Raw genomic sequence first — 22,753 nt, 5'->3', positions numbered from 1 at the left:
GCAGAGTCAGACACAACTAAAGCGACTTAGCAGCAGCAGTACAAGGAGACAAATCAGTCAAACTAAGTAAATAACCAAAGTAAGAATTTCCTGGCAGTCCAGTGGTTGGGACTTCTCGCTTTCACTGCTGAGGGCATGTGTTTGATCCCTTGTCAGGGAACTAGGATCCTACAAGCTGCAGGGCATAGCCAAAAAAATAAAATAAGCAAAGTAATTAATAACTCCAGGGGGAAAATGTCATATACTAAAGGAAGAATAATAACTGTATGGTATACGTCTCAGCTAGGAACAACATTTACATAATCAATGTTAACAGGGCTTTCCTGGTAGCTCAGTGATAAAGAATCTGCCTGCAATGCAGGAGACACAGGTTCGATCCCTGGGTTGGGAAGATCCCCTGGAGAAGGAAATGGCAACCCACTCCAGTATTCTTGCCTGGGAAATCCTGTGGACAGAGGAGCCTGGCAGGCTACAGTCCATGGGGTCACAAAGAGTTGGATAGGACTAAGCAACTCAACAAAAAAACAAATAATGTTAACACTGAATTAGGATTAAATGAAAAAATAAAACTAAATGGAGTAAAGAAAAGTATATGCAAGAACAAGATGTGGCATTGTGAATAAATCCTGTTGGAAGCTGTTATTTACTTGCGGTTTATCACTCTGCCATGACTTGAGTGATTTATAACATACAATTTGTGAGCCAGAACTATTTTCTACAATAGACATATTTATGACATCACAAAATTCTCCAAAACATGTTTTACAAGCTACTGGAGCTAATACATGCCTAAAATAAGATGGGTAAAGACAAGTTCTTCAGCAAAATATTATGAGTCCTTAAGTCCTTATGAAATGGAGCAGGGTTTTATGGTCCTTCCCCCCTGCCACTCCTCATATTATCTGTGAAAGGAGTTAATATAAAAGGGACAATACAACTGATAAAAAGCTGCCTGCTCAGTGAAGGCCAGGGAAGAATTTTCAAGTAAGAATTTTTCTATTGAATGTGTAGACAGACAAAATTCTTTCTGCTTTTCTATGGTAGGGTCCCAACCATGATATTGCCAGCTTGGGAAGCTGGAAGAAGGATCTTGCAATGTTCAACCAAATGCTGAGAATCAATGATGTAAGGAACTTTGGGGAGAGTTCTTTCTGTCTCTCCTTTGCTCTCCCTTAACTAGTGAAAAGGAGCCATAACACCTCTTCACCGTGGTTATGTTCTTTTCTTTTGCTTTGGAATAAATAATATATTGACATGGTGTGATAATCAAAAGATTAAAAAGGCATACAGCAAAAAAAAATATGAAAAGGTGCTCAACTGAATTAGTCATCAGAGAAATGCAAAGTAAAGCTACAATGTGTGCTTAGTCGCTCAGTTGTGTCCGTCTCCATGTGACCCCATGGACTGTAGCCCACCAGGCTCCTCTGTCCATGGAATTCTCCAGGCAAGAATACTGGAGTGGGTAGCTGTTTCCTTCTCCAGGGGATCTTCCCAACCCAGGGATCAAACCCAGGTCTCCCACACTGCAGGCAGATTCTTTACCATCTGAGCCCCAGGGACACCCCAAACTATAATGAGCTACCACTATACATCCACTAGACATTACCAAGTGTTGGGAACAATGTGAAGCAACTTGGACTCTCACACACAGTTGTGAGAGTGTAAAGTGGTACAACCTCTTGGAAAACTATTTGGCAGTATCTAATAGAGTGAAGCGTATGCTTACTCTATGATTCAGCAATTCCACTCTTAGATATGTATCCATAGATATGTAAATGCATATCTATGATCACCAAATAACACGTACTACAACGTTCGGAGTTGCATCTCAAATACTGGGATGGATAAATTTTGGTAGATTCATTCAATGGAATATTACACAGCAATGAGAATGAACAATTCAGAGCTACATAGGACAACATAAATGAATCTCATAGTCATAAAAATTGAAAAAGGGAGTTCCCTGGTTGCCTAGTGGTTAGGATTCTGGGCTTTCACTGCTGTGGCCTGGGTTCAATCCCTGGTCAGGGAACTGAGATCCTGCAAGCCACATGGTGCAGCCAAAATTAATTAATTAATTAATGATAAAAATTGAGAGAAAGAAGCTCAACATAAAAGAATACATACTCTGTGATTCAGTTTACATAAAGTTTAAGCAAACTAGTTTAAGCAAAACTAACCAATGGTGGGGGAAGTGACTGGGAAGGAACACAAAGAGAGCATCTGGAATGTTGGCATTGTTCTTCTTGATCTCAGTGCTGCTTACACGAGCGTATTCACTCTGTGAAAATACATCAAGCTATATGTTTATTTTGTGTGCACTTATCTGTGCATGTGCTACACTTTCAAATTTTAATTTAAAAGAAACTTTACAGTGTGTAGTAGACAAAACAATGCTCCCTTCAAATTGTCTACACCCTAATCCCCAGAACCTGTGACTATGTTAAATTACTTGGCAAAGGGAATTAAGATCACTAATCAGCTGACTTTAACATAGGGAGAGTATCCTATATTATGCAGGTGGGCACAACGAAGTCACAGGGGTCCTTAAAAGGGGAAGAGGGGGCTTCCTGGTGGCTCAGTGGTAAAGAATCTGCCTGCCAGTGTGGGAGACATGGGTTTGATCCCTGATCCAGGAAGATCCCACATGCCATGGGGCAACCAAGCCTGTGCACCACATCTATTGAGCCTATGCTCTAGAGCCCAGGAACTGCAACTACTGAGCCCATGTACCACAACTGCTGAAGCCCACACACCCTGGAGCCTGTGCTCTGCAACAGGAGAAGCCACCCCACAATGAGAAGCCCAAGCACCACAACTAGAGAGTAGCCCCTGCTCGCTGCAACTAGAAAAAAGCCTGCACAGCAATGAAGACCCAGTGCAACCAAAAAAAAGGGGGAGGGGGAGGAAGAGAGAGTGAAAGAGACATAGATGAAGCAGGGTTAGAGACAGGTGCCATGTTATTGGCTTTGAAGATGGAGGAAAGGGCCACAAACTGAGGAATATGAGTAACCTCAAGAATCTGAAAAAGACAAGGAACTAGATTCTTTCCTACAGCCTCCAGGAAGGAACTCAGTCCTGCTATCATTTCAGTTTTAGTCTAATGACATCCCTGTTGGGCTTCTCACCTACAGAACTGTAAGATGATAAAATTGTGTTATTTTAACCCACTGAATTTGTGGTAATTTGTTTCAACAGCAATAAGAAACTAATACAGGCCATGTCAGGAGAGATCAGGTGTTTGGTTTCAGACATGTTCAGAGAATCTCAATGTGTTTGACATCTTCAAAGTAGGCAGTTAGATACATGAGTCTGGAATTCACAAGAGAACTACGGGCTGGTGGTATAAATTTTGGAGTTGTCAGCGAAGAGAGAAAAGCCAAAAGAACAGATGATAGTAACAAAGGAGTGAGCACAGATAGAAAAAAGGTCTAAAAACTGAGCCCTGCCTGGTGCACTGGGAAGACCCAGAGGGAGCGGGTGGAGAGGGAGGTGGGAGGGGGGACTGGGATGGGGAATACATGTAAATCCATGGCTAATTCATTTCAATGTATGACAAAAACTACTGTAATGATGTAAAATAATTAGCCTCCAACTAATAAAAATAAATGGAAAAAAAAAAAAAAACAAAAACCTGAGCCCTGGAATACCCAACTCTGACAACTGAAATAGAGTTGTTTAAATCTAGCAAGCACCCCCAAACAAGCATATACCAAGATATAAATGCAGAGCTAAGTAGGAGGTCAGAGGCAGATAGATAATTGGCTAGGCTTGTAAGAGTGGGCAGATACTGGAGGCAAGAGTGACAGATCTCAAATACAGGAAAACAGTCTTGGCAACAGGAATTATAAACTCAAACATATGCTTGGCAACAGAGGTAAGAAAATTTAAGTACAGAATCTGGGTAATATATTCTAGATGTCCGCAAAAAATGGAACCTTGGCCCTGAGCCAGCTTTCTGCCTTGTGTTTCTATTACATCCTTAATTTGATTCCTGCCTGCTGTGGGTGTCTGTCTCTCTCTCTGGCTTATCATTTGCCCTCCTCTCCCATTTTACCTCTTTTTACCTTAATGGCACATAATACAGATATAATATGTTCAATTCATGCTAAGACTTTTTTTTCACATTTTAAAACTTTTTATTTTATATTGGAGTATAGCTGATTAACAATATTGTGATAGTTTCAGGCTCACAGCAGAGCTCTTCAGCCATGTGTATACATGTATTCACTCTCCCCCAGGGGCTTTCCAGGTGGTGCTAGTGGTAAAGAGCCTGCCTGTCAATGCAGGAGATGCTGGTTCGATCCCTGAGCTGGGAAGATCCTCTGAAGAAGGAAATGGCAACCCACTCCAGTATTCTTGGGTGAGAATTCAAATGGACAGAGGAGCCTGGTGGGCTCCTCCATAGGGTTGCAAAGGGTCGGATACAACTGAAGCAACTGAGCACACACTCTCCCCCAAACTCCCCTCCTATCCAGGCTGCCACATAACATTGAGCAAGTTCCCTGTGCTACACACTAGGTGCCTGTTGGTCATCCATTTAAAATATAGCCATGGGTACACGTTCGTCCCAAACTCCCTAACTAACTCTTCTTCCTCACCCTTCTCCTGCCCCAACCAAAAGTTCATTCTCCATAAGACTTTTTTTTTTTCACATTTTAACACCTCCTCGGTCCACAGGATTCTCTAGGCAAGAATACTGGAGTGGGCTAGCGGAGAATCCTGTGGACCGAGGAGCCTGGTGGGCTGCTGTCTGTGGGATCGCACAGAGTCGGACACGACTGAAGCGACTTATCATGCATGCATATCCCAATAAAAAGGAAAAAAAGGAGAAGTATTGCTCTAAGTGATAGAGCATTTGTATTTCATCAAAGCTAAGATACCATTGAATCTAAAACCATTATTTTATATACCAAAAAAAGAAAAAAATGCTACCAATTGAAATATGGCATACCATCAATTTTAAGATGCATCTTGGTTTCAGAGGTGTTAAAATGCAGAAAAAAGAAAAAAGTCTTACGGAGAATGAACTTGTGGTTGGGGCAGGGGAAGGGTAAGGAAGAAGAGTTAGTTAGGGAGTTTGGGACGAACATGTACCCACTGCTATATTTTAAATGGATGGCCAACAGGCACTTACTGTGTATAGGGGTCTGCAAATTATTCCTCACCAGGGAAATGTCCATTCTATTAATAATCTTCCTGGAATAGCTTTTTGGAGCTTTTTCTTGGAGCTGTTGCTCTTGCTGACAGCAGCCTCTTCAAGTCCATGGTTGAGTGGCTCCTCCTTGAAAGAGAATTTCCTCTTTTTCTTGGGGACCCTCTTGTCTCCTGACTCTTCAGGGTCACTGACTGGTTCCTCTTTGGGGAAAGATTTGTTCCTCTTGGAAGGACTTCCACTGCCAGCTGTCTCTTCAAGATCACTACTAACCAGCTCCTCTTGGAAAAAGATTTCTTTTTCTTGGGTTTGGAGAAGGAGACACATGGGTCTTCCACTCCGTTCTCCTAAGGAGCCTTCTGGGACTTTTGCAGAGCAATATTTTTCAAATTTTGCATTTCTTTTCATTTCAGGGGCTGATCTTTGAAAAATAATTTACATAAAATAACATTTGCCAATTTTGTATACAATTCAATGAGTTTACACAAATGCAACCACCACAATCATGATAAAAAATATATTTTTTCATTATTCCAAAATGTTTCCTGAAGCCCCTTTGCAGTCTGTCCCTTCTCCCCAACCCTGCCCCTGGCAATCACTGATTTGCTTGTGTGCATGCTAAAATGGCTTCAGTAGAGTCAGGACTCTCCAACCCCATGGACTGTAGCCTGCCAGGCTCCTCTGTCCAAGGAATTCTCCAGGCAAGAATACTGGAGTGGGTTGCCATGCCCTCCTCCAGGGGATCTTCCCAACCCAGGGATCGAACCCACATCTCTTGCATCTCCTGCATTGACAGGCAGGTTCTTTACCACTAGCGCCACCTGGGAAGCCCTTCTCTCACTCAGTTCAGTTCAGTCGCTCAGTCGTGTCCCACTCTTTTCGACCTCATGAACTGCAGCACCACCTGGGAAGCCCTTCTCTCACTCAGTTCAGTTCAGTCGCTCAGTCGTGTCCCACTCTTTTCGACCCATGGACTGCAGCACACCAGGCCTCCCTGTCCATCACCAACTCCCAGAGTTTACTCAAACTCATGTCCATTGAGTCGGTGATGCTATCCAACCATCTCATCCTCTGTCGTCCCCTTCTCCTCCCACCTTCAATCTTTCCCAGCATCAGGGTCTTTTCCAGTGAGTCAGTTCTTCATATCAGGTGGCCAAAGTATTGGAGTTTCAGCTTCAGCATCAGTCCTTCCAATGAGTATTCAGGACTGATTTCCTTTAGGATTGACTGGTTTGATCTCTTTGCAGTCCAAGGGACTCTCAAGAGTCTTCTCCAACACCACAGTTCAAAAGCATCAATTCTTCGGAGCTCAGCCTTCTTTATGGTCTAACTCTCACATCCACACATGACTACTGAAAAAAACCATAGCTTTGACTAGATGGACCTTTGTGGGCAAAGTAATGTTTTTAATATGCTGTCTAGGGTGGTCATAGCTTTTCTTCCAAGGGGCTAGCGTCTTTTTTTTGGGGGGGGAGGAAGCGTCTTTTAATTTCATGGCTGTAGTCACCATCTGCAGTGATTTTGGAGCCCAAAAAAACCATAGTCTGCCACTGTTTCCACTGTTTCCCCATCTATTTGCCATGAAGTGATGGGACCAGATGCCATGATCTTAGTTTTCTGAATGTTGAGTTTTAAGCCAACTTTTTCACTCTCCTCTTTCACTTTCATCAAGAGGCTCTTTCTTTACTTTCTGCCATAAGGGTTGTGTCATCTGCATATCTGAGGTTATTGATATTTCTGCCAGCAGTCTTGATTCCTGCTTGTGCTTCATCCAGCCCAGCATTTCTCATGATGTACTCTGCATATAAGTTAAATAAGCAGGGTGACAATATACAGCCTTGACTACTCCTTTCCCGATTTGGAACCAGTCTGTTGTTCCATGTCCAGTTCTGATTGTTGCTTCCTGACCTGCATACAGATTTCTCAATAGGCAGGTCAGGTAGTCTGGTATTCCCATCTCTTTAAGAATTTTCTCTCACTAGTTTTAAAAACCTTATCTGTAATTTCATATCAATGAGATCATACAGCATGTACTCTTTGTGTTCTGTTTCTTTCACTCAGCATGATCATTTTGAGATTCATTCATGTGGATGGACATATGGGTTCATTTTTAATTAAGTAGTATTTCATTCTATGGATGTGCCATATTTTGTTTATGCATTAGTGGGCTGACAGACATTTGGGTTGTTCCAGTTTGGAGCTATTATAAATAATGCATAACTGGCCTTTTTAAAAGCGGGAAGGAGGTCAATCCTATCTAAAGTGAGTTGGATTTTATTTTCTCCTACCTACAGAGGATCAGTACCATGATAGATTCCTATTACTTTTAAAAAGAGTGGTGAAAACAAATCTCACACATTTTTGTCATAATGCTCCTTTAAATGTCAGTGTTTTGTGCATATTTATTAAATATCTGTGAATCCTAAAAAATATAAGGAAAAGAAATTCTAAAGGTTCTGAAAGCTCACTTTACTACCAATAATAGAAAATACAAGTCGTTCCCCTAGTGAGGTAAACTTTGGATAACATCGGTTTTATCTCTGGAAAACGAAGCCCGCAGAATGTATTTTTTGATCTGAAAAACATTAACCTTTCAAGATTAAAGAGTCAATTTACTTACAGACACCCTGAAATACTACGACTCCAGAACTCAGGCAGAAGCGGGTAAACGCTTTGGATGCCGGAATTTGTAGTCCGTGAAATACTCGTCCTAACCAAGATGGCGGATATGCTAATGAACTGCCCCGAGGGAGTCTGGGCCGCGAGGGGATTGGGCAATGCGGGGATTCCGCGGGCGGGAAGCTAAGACCAGGTGTTACAACCTTTCCAGCGAAGGAAGCCGGATGCCCTAAAGTCTCGCGAGATCCTGGTGGGGCCCAATGGAGCGTTGGGGTCGGCTTATCACTAGGAGAGCTTGTTGGGGGCGGAGCTCTGCCCCGAGCGGGCCGGGAATCGTAGGTACCCGGCGTAACGGCGCTTAGGCCGAGCTACCGCGGTGCGGAGCGAAGCTGTGGCCATGAAGGAGGAGAAGGAGCATAGGCCTAAGGAGAAGCGAGTAACCCTCTTGACTCCCCCAGGTGCTACAGGAAGCGGCGGTGGGGCTTCGGGAGACAGCACCAAAGGGGAAGATAAGCAGGATCGGAACAAGGAGAAGAAAGAGGCATTGAGCAAGGTGTCTGACCGGCTGTTGGCCCAGGAGAGGGCGGGACGGTTCCACCACCCGAGAAAGATGGTTGGGAATGGGGCTGTCCTCTTCCTCTCCCAATCTCTTCCTCTGTTTCTTCACTTGAGTGAAAATAGCATCACCCTGTCTCATCCACTCGCCCAAAATAGGGGTCCCCTTCCCGGCCGAGTCCCAGGATGGGAGTGAGAGAGGGCGGGGGGATTCCCTGACTAGAAGGGTTTAGGTCAGAGCCGTGAGATGATGATGGGAGGGGGGGCGATAGCGAAAAGGATGAGGAATTGAGGGGGAATTATTAAATAGGAAGGTGCTATCACCAGCGGGAGTAGTACGTGATAGGAATATTAACAGAGGTTAGTTGAGGGAACGGGTGGGTGGCGGCTATTATTGGTCTTGGGGCCAGATCGGGTACATTCTGTTCGGGGAGCAATGAGGAAATTGGGGGTATTTCTTAGAATTTTGAATTCTTTATGCTGACTGAATAAGGACTTTATCAATCAAGAATTCCTGGCACCCACAAAAGACCAGGGTTGGTTTACTAATTTCTTACCACTACTGAAAAATGGGTGACAGAAAATGAGGCGAAAACAGTAAACTGTGGGGCTTCGGGTTAACAGAACCTAAGATTTCCTTGCTCCAGGCAGTTCTCGTTTCTGAGAGTTTTTTGTTTTTTTTTAACTATGTTACTGTTATGTTTGACTAATCATTCTGAGCGTTCTGAACATTCTCTTGGGTTTTTAGAAGTGATCTCATCTTTTAAAGGCCAACTTTCTTCAGGGACAGTGATTCAGGTATGACAGAAAATTGATTTGTACTAATTTTGTTTTCCTTATTCATTTCTTAAGGTGGTAATTCGGAGATTACCGCCCACTTTGACCAAGGAGCAGCTTCAGGAACATCTTCAGCCTATGCCTGAGCATGATTATTTTGAGTTTTTTTCTAATGATACTAGGTAAAATAAGAGGGAGGGGTAAATGAAAAAGGTTTCTTCCATTCTTTTTTTTAATCCTACTCATGATTTCTATTTGATTTTTGAGCCTATCTTTTTAATATATGCATACTTGTAATTCAGCCAGACACCTGCAAGCACATTCACATAATTGCTTTCCTCCCTGCAGTTTGTATCCTCATATGTATGCAAGAGCATACATCAACTTTAAAAACCAAGAGGACATTATTTTGTTCAGGGATCGTTTTGATGGTTATGTATTCCTTGACAATAAAGGTGAGTCCTTTTAACTGAAGGGGAGTTTGTCATTTGTATGTTGAAGACAATGTATCCCTGTTCTCTTGGTGCCTTCATAGTGTTTCTAAAATCCTGAGTACTAAGATGAGCAACATTTAAAGAGTTTTACGCATTTGATAAGCTTATGACAACCTTATAAATAGATAATATGACTTTTTGCAGGTATTTGTATTAACCTATTATTTCTGTAGTTTGTCAACCGAAGGAAATTGCCACTGTTTTCTCCTCCTGTGACAGTTCTTTTGCCCTGTTTTAGGTGATCCATTGTCTTGAGTATTTACTAGTTTTAAGTGATACTGACAAGTGACTCTTTAAACTTGTATGACAAGTTTTAAATATTTACTTCTCATCTTGCTTCAAGGACCAATACTTATTTAATTCAGATCGTTTATGTCAATAGTTGCCAGTTGGAGTACTGTTTAACATTCTAAGTTGTATGTAATTAAACCATTGAGCTTGATGATTTCCCACTTCCTATCCAGGAGTTTATAGGGAAGAAAAACTTCTGCATTAATCCTCATTTTGTTATCTGTTGCTTGCAACATTTAGCCAGAGAATGTCCAAGCTGTTTGCTGCTTTTCTTTTGGCTTTGCCATATTGAATGATGTGTGTTTTTGTTAGATTATATTTTTTCAGTATTACTTCAGAGTTGGTAAAAATGAAATCTTTGTCAGGGAATATGCCAGTAAAAGTTGAAGAATTGCTACTATGTTTGTCCAGTTTTTATTAATCCCCCCAAACCAGCTACTTTTCTGCTCCAGCTACTTTTCTGCTCCACAAGTTTATTTCAGTAGATAGCAAGTGATTTCCTGAAAATCTGAGTTGTGTTTAACTTTTTCCTCTCTTTATCCCTTACATTTAAACAAGTGATGGATTTTGTCAATTTATTGCTTTTTAATATCTTGTTCATCTAGACTGAGGATGTTAGACTTACTGATACTTTCACACATCATCATCACCTAATGCTTAGACAACCACTCTCTCTAAACATAGAAATTTTTTTTAGAATTTTCTATTTTCTGTATAATTTAATCTTACTTTGCCATGAAAATAATCTTTTTTAAAATAGTGACTTAAGACAGCAGTTGTGGAAAAAAAGTCCAAATTCCTTAGTCAGGTAGACAGCATCCCCCATTGTTTGGCCTCGCTTCTAACTTTTTTTTCTTTTGCCTGTATTCCACAATTTCCTTCAGTCTGGTTTATCTATTCCTTTTCAGGTATATCAGTTATTAAGGTAATATGATTCTGCATTCACTAGGATTTCTAAAATCTTGTTTCCTCTGTGACTGCTTTGTGATCCCTAATGGTCAGTTCTGGTAATTCATCCTGGCTTATGTTTACACACCAAAGATGTGAAGATTGTCTTTTATACCTTATATGACTTTATTCTATAGCAAGGATTTGATGTATTTTTCCAGTAGTCACTTAGGTTTTTAAAAAAATTATTATTGAGATATAACTCATCCCATAAAATTCAGTGGTTTTTAGTATATTCACAGAGTTTTATAACTATCACCACTGTGTAATTCCACAATGTTTTCATCACTTCAAAAAGAATCCTATATTCATTAATTTTTTGAGGAATCACCATACTGTTCGCCATAGTGGCTGCACTATTTTATATTCCCACTAGTAATGCCTGAGGGTTCTAATTTCTCCATGTCCTTGCCAACACTTGCTATTTTCTGTTTTTTTCCTCCTTTAATAGTAATCATTCTGACAGGTATAAGGTGATATTGCATTGTGGTTTTGATTTGCATTTCCCTAATGATTAGTGAGGTAATATTTTAATCTCTTCACATTCTTGAGCACATAGCATCTTTTCATTTGCTTATTGGCCATTTATATATCATCTCTGGACAAATGCCTATTCAAGTCCTTTGAACATTTTAAAATCAGATTATTTGGGGGTTTTTTTGTTGTTGTTGTTGAGTTACAGTTCTTTATATATTCTGAATATTTCCCCCTTATCAGATATATGATTTGAAAATATTTTCTCCATTCTGTAGGCTTCCTTTTCACTCTGTTGATTGTGTCCTTTGATGCACAGAAGTTCTTGATTTTGATGCAGCACAGTTTATCTGTTTTTCACTTTTGTTGCCTGTGATTTTGGTGTCTCCTGCTGTATTTTTTAATAATAGCTTTACTGAGAGATAATGCATGTACCATAAAATTCACCCTTTTAAAGAATTGCAGTTCATCATTTTTTAGTATATTCACAAAGTTGTGCAGCTATCACCACAATCTAATTTTAGAACACATTCATCAAACTAAGAAACCAGGTACCCATTAGTTGTTACACCCCATCTCTAGACAAGCACTAACCTACCTTCTATCTCTAGCCTTTTCTGGTTTTGTAAAAAAATCAATTAAGGTATAATTTTCATTTTAAAATGCATCCATTTTACATGTGCATTTGGTGACCTTTGACATATTTATACCCCTGTATAGTCAGTATTGTGATCTTGTTTTGTTTTTTGTTTGTTTGCTTTTTGGCTGTGCCATGCAGCTTGCAGTATCTAATTTCCCCCACCAGGAATCCAATCTGGGCCCCTGAAGTGAAAGTGCCAAGTGTTAAGCACTGGACCACCAAGGATTCCCTTTAATATATTTTTTAAATGAAAATTAGTTTGTAGATTTTCCCCCCCCAACATATCACAATATCAGAATTTAGAGGTGGAATTTAAATGAATATTTTAATTCCCTCCCATATCTTTTTGTTATTTTTTTGGTATGAATTGGGGACTGCTTTGGTAACATGTTGATTTTAGTTGTGCCAATGAGATTTATACCTTTTGGGAGACCCTATTCAGATCACTGTCATCAAAGGAAGCCTAGAGAGCAGGGAGTTGAGTCTCTTGTATCCATTTTTGACATTTTCTTTCTTTTAGCAAGTGTGCTATTTTTTTCTAAACAGGTCAGGAATATCCTGCCATCATAGAATTTGCACCTTTTCAAAAAGCTGCAAAAAAGAAGACTAAGCAAAGAGATACTGAAGTTGGGACTATCGATGATGGTATAGTATAGCTCTAGTTACTTAATGCGCTAATGCCATGTATTTTTTTAATTTAATCTTTGATTAATAATTGATTTACAATGTTGTGTTAAAGTGATTCAGTTATACATATATCTATTCTTTTTCAGATTCTTTTCCCATATAGATTATTACAGAATACTGAATAGAGTTCCCTGTGCTATATAGTAGGGCCATAGATTTTTAAAAGAATATATTACCTTTGTGGGAATTGAGTGGACTCCAATCTTTTAAATTAAGAAAATATATGAAAAAAAAGCAAACAGGTTCATGAGAAATGTAATTCACTGATGAAAGCTTTGCTTGTTAGAATGGAGATGGGTTTCCTCTAGTTCTCACTCTCTTTGGCTAATGGCTTTTCATTCCTTCACAATTAAGCAATATATTGTTGACTATTGAGTAATAAATCACCTTATATTTCATTAGAAGACAGGTATTTTCATTAGAAGACAATGGAAAAAGTCAGATGTTTCAAAGTACAACTCCTTAAGGCCCCTTACCATTTTTATGATTATTTATTTGACTTTTGGTTTACATTTGTATAAAGAGGAAGAGTTATCATTGAGAACTATGTTGGAAAAATTTCTGTTCTTGAGTAACAACATAAAGTAACTGAAGTGGTCAATCCTGTTTCTAGGCTTTGAGTATGCAGTTAACTGCACACAAAGTAATTACATTGAACTGAAATACTGGAACTAAAAAACAAATAATTGCCATTTATGGTAAACTGGATCCAGGTTTTGAGATCTCTGTAATGTGGTTGTGTTGGTTAAGGACTTAGCTGCAATATTTTATATCAGATTGGTATTTCAGAATCACCTAGTTTGGTTTCCATTATTATTTATTACTATAATGTGTATTTTATAAAGAAAACACAGACAAGACTCAGCACACAGCTGCTTAATGACTATATCATAGATTCAGATGTTGAAGACTAGATCAGGTGACATGCTCCACAGTGCATTCTCCACATACAATATAATGACTCAAATGTGCTACCCTTTCTGATGTCGGAGGCATCTAGGAAAGAATTCCAGATATTACCATCACTTCTAGTGCCACATCTAGGACATTCCCCCTCATTTATCTGTTTAGAACACCCGATTTTCGTATTCTGAGTTTCATTAAAGTGAGGTGTATCCATGCAGGAACTGCTTACATGCTCTACATAATACTCTCTGAGGGTTCCATAGCTATAGCTTGCAGTTCTCCCATTTAAGTATGACTCTGGATTAATAGGAGTGGTGGTTTTTAAAAGCAAACTACTTAACATCCCTGGAGGTTGTGTTACAATGCATGGTGTCTCACTTTGCCTGACTCTGTCAGTATATCTAATAGGAGTTCTCAGAGTAAGTGACCAGTAAAGCCCCAAATAGTCTATCTTATGGGTATAGTTGGGTTTATTTTCAATCTTCCATGAAGTAGAAAATTATCTTCTTTGATAAGTAAATATCCTGGATAATATTTATTTTGTTTAAAGTCTGCTATATTTTCTATTTACTTAAATAATTATTTAGATCCAGAATATAGAAAATTTTTGGAGAGCTATGCTGCAGATAATGAGAAAATGACATCTACTCCAGAGACACTGCTAGAGGAAATAGAAGCAAAAAATAGAGAACTAATAGGTAAGTGGGCAAAAGGAATTAAGTGTTATAGTTTTTTCCTCAGAAGACCTGTCAGACTCCTGCTTCATTTGCTAGCTATGTGACCATAGGAAAGGCACTAACTTCTCTGAGACTCTGTTCATTCTACTATAAAGTGCAGATAATAGCTGACTCACAGGATTATGAGAATTCATCGATAAGATGGGAAATATTCTCTGACTTATTTGCATGCATGCTGAGTCACTTCAGTCGTGTCCCAACTCTTTGCGACCCTATGGACTGTAGCCTGCCAGGCTCCTCTGTCCATGGGATTCTCCAGGCAAGAATACTGGAGTGGGTTGCCATGTCCTTCAGGGGAACTTCCCCACCCAGGGATAGAACCCAGGTCTCTTACATCTCCTGCATTGGCAGGCGGGTTCTTTACCAGTAGAGCCACCTGAGAAGCCCCCTCTGACTTATTTAGTGCCATGTATAAAAACTTTAAGAGCTATATGGGACCTTAAGATGTTAATGAGTCTTTGAAGATCAGTTGGTATTTTCTACTAATAAGTTCATACTCGTAAAAAAAAATTTGACTTTATTAAAAAAATGAAATTGGTTACTGCACAATTGAAAAACCTCTTGAGAAATTCTAGCTTAGATGTTGGTTTTGGTAGTAAGTTGTCACTACTGCATCAGCTCTAAACGTAAGCATAGCCTCCAACCTGCTCAGGATTTCCACTCCTAGGAATTTCTCCAAAGGAAGTATGCTTTTCAAAAAGCTAGCTATGTGATTAGATAGCATTGTTCAGAATATTGAAAAATGAATTAAATATTCTTTTAAAACTTGGTTTTTATTAATGGATGCTTCCCTGGTGGCTCAGCTGGTAAATAATCCACCCGCAATGCGGGAGACCTGGGTTTGATCCCTGGGTTGGGAAGATCCCCTGGAGAAGGGAATGGCTACCCACTCCAGTATTCTGGCCTGGAGAATTCCATGGACTATATAGTCCATGGGGTTGCAAAGAGTCAGACACAACTGAGCGACTTTCACTTTCATAGTATAAGCCCACCTCTGATAGTTTCCATAGAATAAATTCCCAGAAGTAGAATTATGGGGTCAAAAGTATTAGATATTTTTAGCCCCTTATCCTAGTTTCTTCCTGGTTGACCAGATTTATACTCCCATCTGTAAAACAAGAGAATGTCCTTTGCACTTTATTCTCATTGACACCAGGAATTGCTCTTTTTAGAAATTGTTTTATTGTTTTAATTTAAATTTCTTAACTTTTAATATTTTAAACCTTCAGAATTGAAGTATAATATTGTAAAACTTCTTTCCAGTAAGATAGTTGTGAACTTACTGTTTGAGGGGTATAGTTTTCCCACCTCAGGTGGTTGGCAGGGAATGTCAGAAAATGAAATCCTTTCTAGGGTTCGATTAAGTATTATTAATAATCTGTTTACATTTGTGTAGCTAAAAAGACAACTCCACTTTTGAGCTTCCTGAAAAACAAGCAGGTAAACCTTTTGTTTTTCTAGTTCTCACAATACTTCTATTTCGTTGGTTCGCATTCTGTAAATTTAAGAGCATTGGGATCGTACAGTAGAGATAGCTGCTTTCTCTACCACTGTTCTTTAAAGATTTGGCTCATTGGCCTCACTCTCTGGCCTCCTACTTCACTCTGGTTGTTGGACCATAGATTCACTCTGCAGAACTAGGGGGTCCTTAGCTTGTTCCAAAGGCACTCTTGATTTCCTGAAAGCCTCTGGGTACTGTAGCAAGGCAGCAGTGGGAGACTGATATGAGCAGGCTGTGGTGTTTTTCTCTCTCATATTCTGAATGGAGTGGGGAGGGGGTTAAGGAAGTGGAAAGTGGGAAGGAAAGATGATATAGTTAAGTGGGTGCCCGCCGTACTTTCTGAACTATGTTTTTGGTGGTAATTACCTTGTCTAAAGGTTTTGTTGATGTTTCTTTGCAGAGGATGAGAGAAGAAAAGAGAGAAGAAAGGAGGCGGCAAGAAATAGAAAGAAAAAGACAAAGAGAAGAAGAGAGGAGGAAGTGGAAAGAAGAAGAGAAACGAAAACGGAAAGATATAGAAAAGCTAAAGAAGATAGACAGAGTTCCAGAAAGGGACAAATTAAAGGATGAACCAAAGATTAAGGTATGAACATAAGTTAAACTGACTGCATGTTGCTGAAAATTGCATGTTCTATTATCTACTTCTTCAAATATGCATGCATCTTGTATTGGTGTAAACTGTGTTTTAGTTTTTGTCTTTTTTGGGAGGGAGTGAATCTTTCCTATAATATTCATGTATTACTCTTAATTTAAGATAATTTAAAAGATTAAGTAGTTTACATGGGATTTCTAAAGTGCAGTGTTAGTTATAATCATTGAAAATGTTCAATTTTGCATTATTATTCTCTCATTTCTTCATATATAAGGGCTTAGGGCTGGCTGGCATGAATTATGGGTTTTATTTAGCTTTTCCTTCATATTTGATACATGAAGTTGCCTCATCTGTTTGTTTTCCACTGTCTTCAGGTACACAGGTTTCTGTTACAAGCTGTGAATCAGAAAAATGTAAGGACCAAGTACATGATACAGAGCACCTAGTATCATGTCACACACACACAGGTCTTAGTTAATAAGTCCTTTTGGTGGTGGTGGTAGTGTTACCTGTAGAAAATGCCCTCAGACTGACTTGAGTCTTAAAAGCTGAACCGTTTTAAATTCGTGCTTTAGAAAGAAACCCAGATGATTTCCTGATGCTCTGCTCTGTACCCAGAAGCTTCAACAATGTGCAGCGAGAGGACAGCCATGCCTTAGAGCTCTTTCTTTCCTCTTCCTTTATACACCTCTCATACCTGGCTGCCTTGTGGGAGTATTCGGAATATACATCCTCTCCCCTCTCACATGATTCCCGACGTTACCTTCTTGTGTCTACCTGGGAATCTGTGAGCAGCAGATTCTGATTAACACACTGCATGTAGGAAGAGGAAAACCTGTGGAAAGACCCCAACCTAGCTGCTTCCCTTCCAGGGGCCTGGCTTGGGCAGTCCTTGCTCCAGCGAACTGCCCAGGGAAGTACTTGTACATAGTATGGCAGAGAAAGTCAGAGAAAATCTCACAGAGATGATGGCAGAGTCTCCTTTTACCTCCTCAGAATTCAGCTGGTCAAGTCACTAGGGCACCCCGAGGCTCTCCAGGACTCATCGGTGATAAGGGGCTTGGCGGTGGCAGGGTGGGGAGGTTCTCATCTTAATTCGTTCTATCGATCTGTGTCCGCCCTGCTACAAGCAACCTGACTTGCTATTTCTGTCAGCAAGGCAGAAGGTCAAGCCTGTTACGCTAGAGACATTCGTTAATGTTCTTATTAGAGTAATGAACATCTTGGCTCCTGACGAAGATGTTCATGAGAGAAATAAGAACACTTGCAATGAAACCTGCACATGTTATCCTCACTTTGCACTGGTGCCTTCATAGTGTCCACTCTGGACTCACTGTTTTCAGTATCTGTCTGTGTGCTGAAATACTTCATGCTTAAGTCTCATGCGTGGTGCTTTGCCTTTAGCTTTGTGGCTTGTATGATGCCTTCACACTGAGATGAAACTCTGTATGATGCCTTCACTCTGAGACTTGAAATTCGTAAAAATCTCTCTGAATATCCAACACTTGGGGGTGTATTCTAGAGAGATTTGTAGAAGTGGCATGAGAAAGAAACTTCTGTTAGCAATTTGAACTTTATAAACCACTTTTTTTAGAATTGCATTCTGTCATATATATATATATGACATTGAACAGAGTTCCTATTCAGTAGAGATGGAACTTCACAGTTCTGTTGTATGAGATATTTGGATTTTTAAATCAAATGCCAAATAATTCTTGCTTTTCATCTCTAATGATATGATTGTACCATCATAAGTATGTAGCTACTCTCAGATTCAAGGCAAAATTATTCCTGCAATGGATCTCTCCTTTGGTGACAAGGTATTTGTTATTCTAATAGCTGTGTAAAAATAGTCCAGCAATAATGACCTGGCTAGCATTTTAAATTTGTACCGTATTTCCCTATCAAGTTATACCGACATGCTGGCTTGATACAGAAGGCATACTTGAAAGTATGCGTTGGTCTACTCAAAGGTTGACCCATTTAAAGCCAAAGGAGTCTTGATCCTATTGCCAGAAAGTGATTAAACCACTTCACTTGAGTGTATAACACTTTCACATTAATAGCACCCTTTTAGCAAATTACTGCTCTTTGTGCACTATTTGTTCACCTGAAAGTTTGAGTACTGCAGAGACGGGGCCTTCAGTACCCTAAATTGAAAATATTTAGTATATTGTTTTCTTTGTGAGAATCAGAAGACAATATCCCATCCTTCAAAATAAACCTAAGTTTGTTCTCTTTAAAGCTGCTTAAGAAGCCAGAAAAAGGAGATGAAAAAGAATTGGACAAAAGAGAAAAGCTCAAGAAATTGGACAAAGAGAATCTGAGTGATGAAAGAGCCAGCGGGCAAAGTTGTACATTGCCCAAGAGTTCTGAGGGTGAATTTAAAGATGAAAAGCCTAAGAGGTCGGTAGTCGAGGGCTCGTGGGTTCATTTTTGACCTGTTTCTGGCTGCTAGTTTTACTGATGCATTCTGGACTTGTACCTGAATCAAGATACTGGGTTTTATGAGGGGTATGGGGATGAGGAGGACAGGTTTCAAGTATTTTAGTATCTTAATCTGGGTGAATGACTTTTGGGTTTTTTTTTTCCAAATTGCTTTTCAAAATACTATTTTTTTTTTTAATGCTGCTCCGAAAGTTCAACCTCATTGTAGTGGCCAAGGCAGGATCAGAGTGTTCCTGCCTTTGTGATTAGAAGAGCTTCAAGGGTGCATTCTCAGATTTGTTTTTCGTGCAGACCTGAAGATGAGAGTGGTAGAGAATACAGGGAGAGGGAGCGGGATTATGAACGAGACCAAGAGCGCATCCTGCGGGAGAGAGAGAGGCTGAGGCGGCAGGAGGAAGAGCGCCGCAGGCAGAAGGAGCGCTATGAGAAAGAGAAGGCTTTCAAGAGAAAGGAAGAAGAAATGAAGAAGGAGAAAGAAGCACTTCGGGATAAAGGAAAGAAGCCTGAAAGTACAGAGCCAGTAGGCAGCTCAGAAAAAACTGAAAAGAAAGAAGAAGTGGTTAAGAGAGATCGCATAAGAAACAAGGTGCTGCATTTCATTTAACTTCTTTTCATGAGGGTTTTCTTTGTCTTTTCCTGAAAGTATAAAGGAGAGGGCTAGCTCATTGTTACAGAATTTTAGGGGAACTTTATCTGTACCTTTTTTCAGTCTTGGTGGGGTCCTTTTATTAGAGTTTGTGTGTACTTTTCAAACATACACAAAAGTAGAACAGAGGAGTAGTAGGATATACTTATCACCCAACTTTGGCAATTATCACCTTATGGCCAATCTTCTTTCTACTCTACCCCATCTTACTCCTATGGGATTATTTTCAAGCAAGACCTAGACAGATAATTTCTTCTTTAAATATGTCAATATTAAGAGTAAAGACTTAAAAAAAAAAGTTTGGTCACACTATGAGGCATATGGGATATGGGATCTTAGTTCTCCAACCAGGGATGAAACCCGTGCCCTCTACAGTGGAAGTGTGGAGTCTTAACCATTGGATTGCCAGGGTTTTTTCTTAATAAAATAACCCTAATATTCTTTTTCTTAATAAAATAACCAGATAGAAGAAGAATTTCTGACAATAACTCCTTAGCATGCTATCTACCCAGTGTTCAGATTTTCCCAATTGTCTCATTAACATCTCTTTTCATTAACATCTTTTTTATAGGCTCTAAACAAAGTCCACAAATTGTATTTGCTTGAAATATTCCCTTAAGTCTCTTTTAATCTAAATAATTCCTCCTCCTCTTGTTTCCTACCATTTCTTTGTTGCAGAAACCAGTTTGCCCTATAGAGTGTCTAATAGTCCAGAGTGGCTAATTACATCCCTGTGGTAACATTGAACATGTTCCTCTACCTTCTATGTTTCCTTGAAAACCAGTAGTCATATCTAGAGCAGGGTCAGAAAATTTTTTTCTTTCAAGGGCCAGATGGTAAATATTTTAGGCTTTTGTGGGCCGGCCATGTGGTCTGTGTCAAAACCAGTAAGCTTTGTAGGAAAGTAGGCATAGACAGCATGTAAAAGAATAAGCTTGGCTGAGAGCCAGTCAAACTTTATTCACAGAAAGAGGTGAGAGGTGGGTGGCCCCTCATCTAGAGGCCTTAATATATTCAGACTCAATTGTTGGCAAGAATACTTGATAGGAGGTGTTGTGCAGTTCCTATTGCATCGTATCAGGAAGCATACAATGTCTTGGTATCCATTTATTATGATGTTAAGATTGACCAGTAGTAATGGTACTATGGTTATGTGATAGGATGTCCTTGCTCTGAGGATACACAAGCTGAAATATTTAGTGATGAAGGGTCTTAATGTCTGCACTCATTCTCCAGTGGTTCTGCAAAAATAATAATGTATCTGTATATGTGTGTGCCTGCATACACACTAGAGACAGAAAAGGCATATATGCCATTGTGAATCTAGGAGAAGGGTATTAGGTATTCACTGTACAAGTTTGGCAACATTTCTATAGATTTAAATTTTTTTGAGAGAAAAAGTTGGAAAAATAGCTGATCAATTAGCTCAGGTATTATAAGCCTGATCCATATATTATAGAATTTTTTATCAGCCTTTCTCCTAATGATATTGTTTAGTTCATTATTTCATAGGGAGAGATGGGAAAATGGTGATATATATATATACAAATTCTGCCTTTCCTGTTGCATTTATGATCTGAAATTCTTCCACAGAGTTTTCCCTTATCAACTATTTGGTTAGTCTTGAAATTGAGTTCACACAGGAAAGGCAAGAACAGCACTTGATCCATTCCCTTTATTTATAGTACTCAGAGTAATGAGTTGGTGTCCCAGCAACTCGTAGGGGCTATCAGTGAGTTTGTTCTGCTTAGTCTTTAAATAACTTGTGGATTTAGAAATACTTGGTGAACTCCAACTTGTTATTATCAGTTATTGCTCTTGTTGACGTTTAACTTGTCCCATCTTTGCACACTGGGAGCTCCATCATCCATTTCTTTAAATATTATGTGGCAGTCTCATCTGTTTTAACGTTTCATCTTGTTAAAACAGTGAAATGTTTTTGCTGGAATTACTCACTTGAGAATAATGCTTTAAGGCTGTTTCATATGTCAGGGAGAAAGGACAGGGAAGGCTCATGTTGTCTTTTGTTGAATTAGAAAAAAAGGCCTATACACTTAATTTTTCCAGGGTCATATTGTGATAAACCAAACACATTACTTGAACTGAGAGGTACCTGGTGACGATACTGAGGCTTATTTAGGAACCTGAGATCTAAAGTGTTACCTAGAGAGTCTCAAGCTGGGTTGTCACCTTGTCAAATCTGAATTAAGAGAGAGTCATATTTGTGCTGAGTTACAAGTGTCTGAGCTCATAACTTCAGGGATTTTGCATTATTAAGAATTGGCATTCTTTATTATTGTTTTCACTCCTAGAATTTTCTTAGATGGTGGTGCATTTTAAAATCCATTTACTGATGGGGAGGAGAGAGAGACAGCAACCACAGTTTCTAAGTAAAAACTATTCAAGCTGATTCAGTTCATCTTGAGATGGTAAAATTAGGCAGTAAACTTAACAAAATTTACTCCGGGCATATAAAATAATACTTTATAACTATTGCTTATAAATAGTTGTTTTTTATTTATAAAAATAAATAGTTGTGAAATAGTTGTTTTTCTCTGTAGGTAGGGGAAAGGAAGCAGGGAGTTTGAAGCCAAATAGCCATCGACACTTACTGTCATATACTGTGCCCTCAAATTTTGGTCTCATGTGGGCTCTCACTGGTATATATTATCCCCTGGACATGCTTAGTAGCAGTTTTGTAACATGAGTATTTCATTTTACTTTAGGATCGCCCGGCGATGCAGCTTTACCAGCCAGGAGCTCGAAGCCGAAATCGACTCTGTCCCCCTGATGACAGCACCAAGTCTGGAGATTCAGCCATAGAAAAAAAGCAGGAAAGTGGTATTAGCCATAGAAAAGAAGGAAGCGAGGAGTGATAAGTCCAAATGGCCTTAGGTGTCCTGACTGTCTAGGCAGCCAAAGAGCACGAATTAAGCAATCCAGAAGTGCCTTCAGGGCAAAGGAATAGAGAGAGAGAGAAAGGGGGTCGCTGTGCTGGTGGGGTACACTGCAGAGGAGTATGTTTTGCGTCAAAGCAGGAACCCAATTGCAGGTTCAGATTGGAAGTACAATTTTCATTTTTTATGCAGTTCCTACAAATTTAAAGTGTCAGACAAAGCTGAGGGGGAGAGGACACGCATTGCAGTTTGCAGGCAAGAAATGTCATGAGAGGACTTATTTAGGTATGACACGAGAAGAAGATAGGAGAACTGGCTTTAAAATCAAAAGGTTTTGTTAATCCTGGATTGAATTTTCTTAAATTTCAATGGAGCAGAGTCACTGT

The 22,753-nt window shown here is 39.6% G+C and overlaps 1 protein-coding gene across 3 annotated transcripts; it reads left to right on the top strand.

The window, feature by feature from the left end:
- The first annotated feature begins 7,932 nt into the window (after window positions 1–7,932).
- UPF3B (UPF3B regulator of nonsense mediated mRNA decay) lies at window positions 7,933–22,435 on the top strand. Of its 3 annotated transcripts, none has more exons than XM_070463014.1 (11): window positions 7,933–8,327; window positions 9,182–9,288; window positions 9,455–9,561; window positions 12,500–12,598; window positions 14,134–14,244; window positions 15,680–15,723; window positions 16,185–16,367; window positions 16,751–16,789; window positions 18,622–18,782; window positions 19,116–19,410; window positions 22,197–22,435. In XM_070463014.1, exons 1-11 carry the CDS (start codon window positions 8,172–8,174, stop codon window positions 22,344–22,346), a joined length of 1,452 nt encoding a protein of 483 aa, XP_070319115.1. In that variant the 5' UTR covers window positions 7,933–8,171; the 3' UTR covers window positions 22,347–22,435. The 3 variants fall into 3 exon arrangements, with proteins under 3 accessions (XP_070319115.1, XP_070319116.1, XP_070319117.1); XM_070463016.1 differs by lacking the exon at window positions 9,182–9,288 and adding an exon at window positions 9,078–9,127 and having other exon boundaries at window positions 8,239–8,327; XM_070463015.1 differs by lacking the exon at window positions 16,751–16,789.
- The last annotated feature ends 318 nt before the right edge of the window (window positions 22,436–22,753 follow it).

Source organism: Odocoileus virginianus, unplaced genomic scaffold (genome assembly GCF_023699985.2).
Source record: "Odocoileus virginianus isolate 20LAN1187 ecotype Illinois unplaced genomic scaffold, Ovbor_1.2 Unplaced_Scaffold_20, whole genome shotgun sequence".
Taxonomy (NCBI): Eukaryota; Metazoa; Chordata; class Mammalia; order Artiodactyla; family Cervidae; genus Odocoileus; species Odocoileus virginianus.
This window is presented reverse-complemented; position numbering and strand designations above follow the sequence as displayed.

Bases quoted from the DNA above. Each gene is read 5' to 3' on its own strand.
- UPF3B (XM_070463014.1), top strand. From the start codon at position 8,172: ATGAAGGAGGAGAAGGAGCATAGGCCTAAGGAGAAGCGAGTAACCCTC. The intron at 18,783-19,115 runs GTCGGTAGTCGA...TTTTTCGTGCAG, and splicing joins AAAGATGAAAAGCCTAAGAG to ACCTGAAGATGAGAGTGGTA. The intron at 19,411-22,196 runs GTGCTGCATTTC...ATTTTACTTTAG, and splicing joins GAGATCGCATAAGAAACAAG to GATCGCCCGGCGATGCAGCT.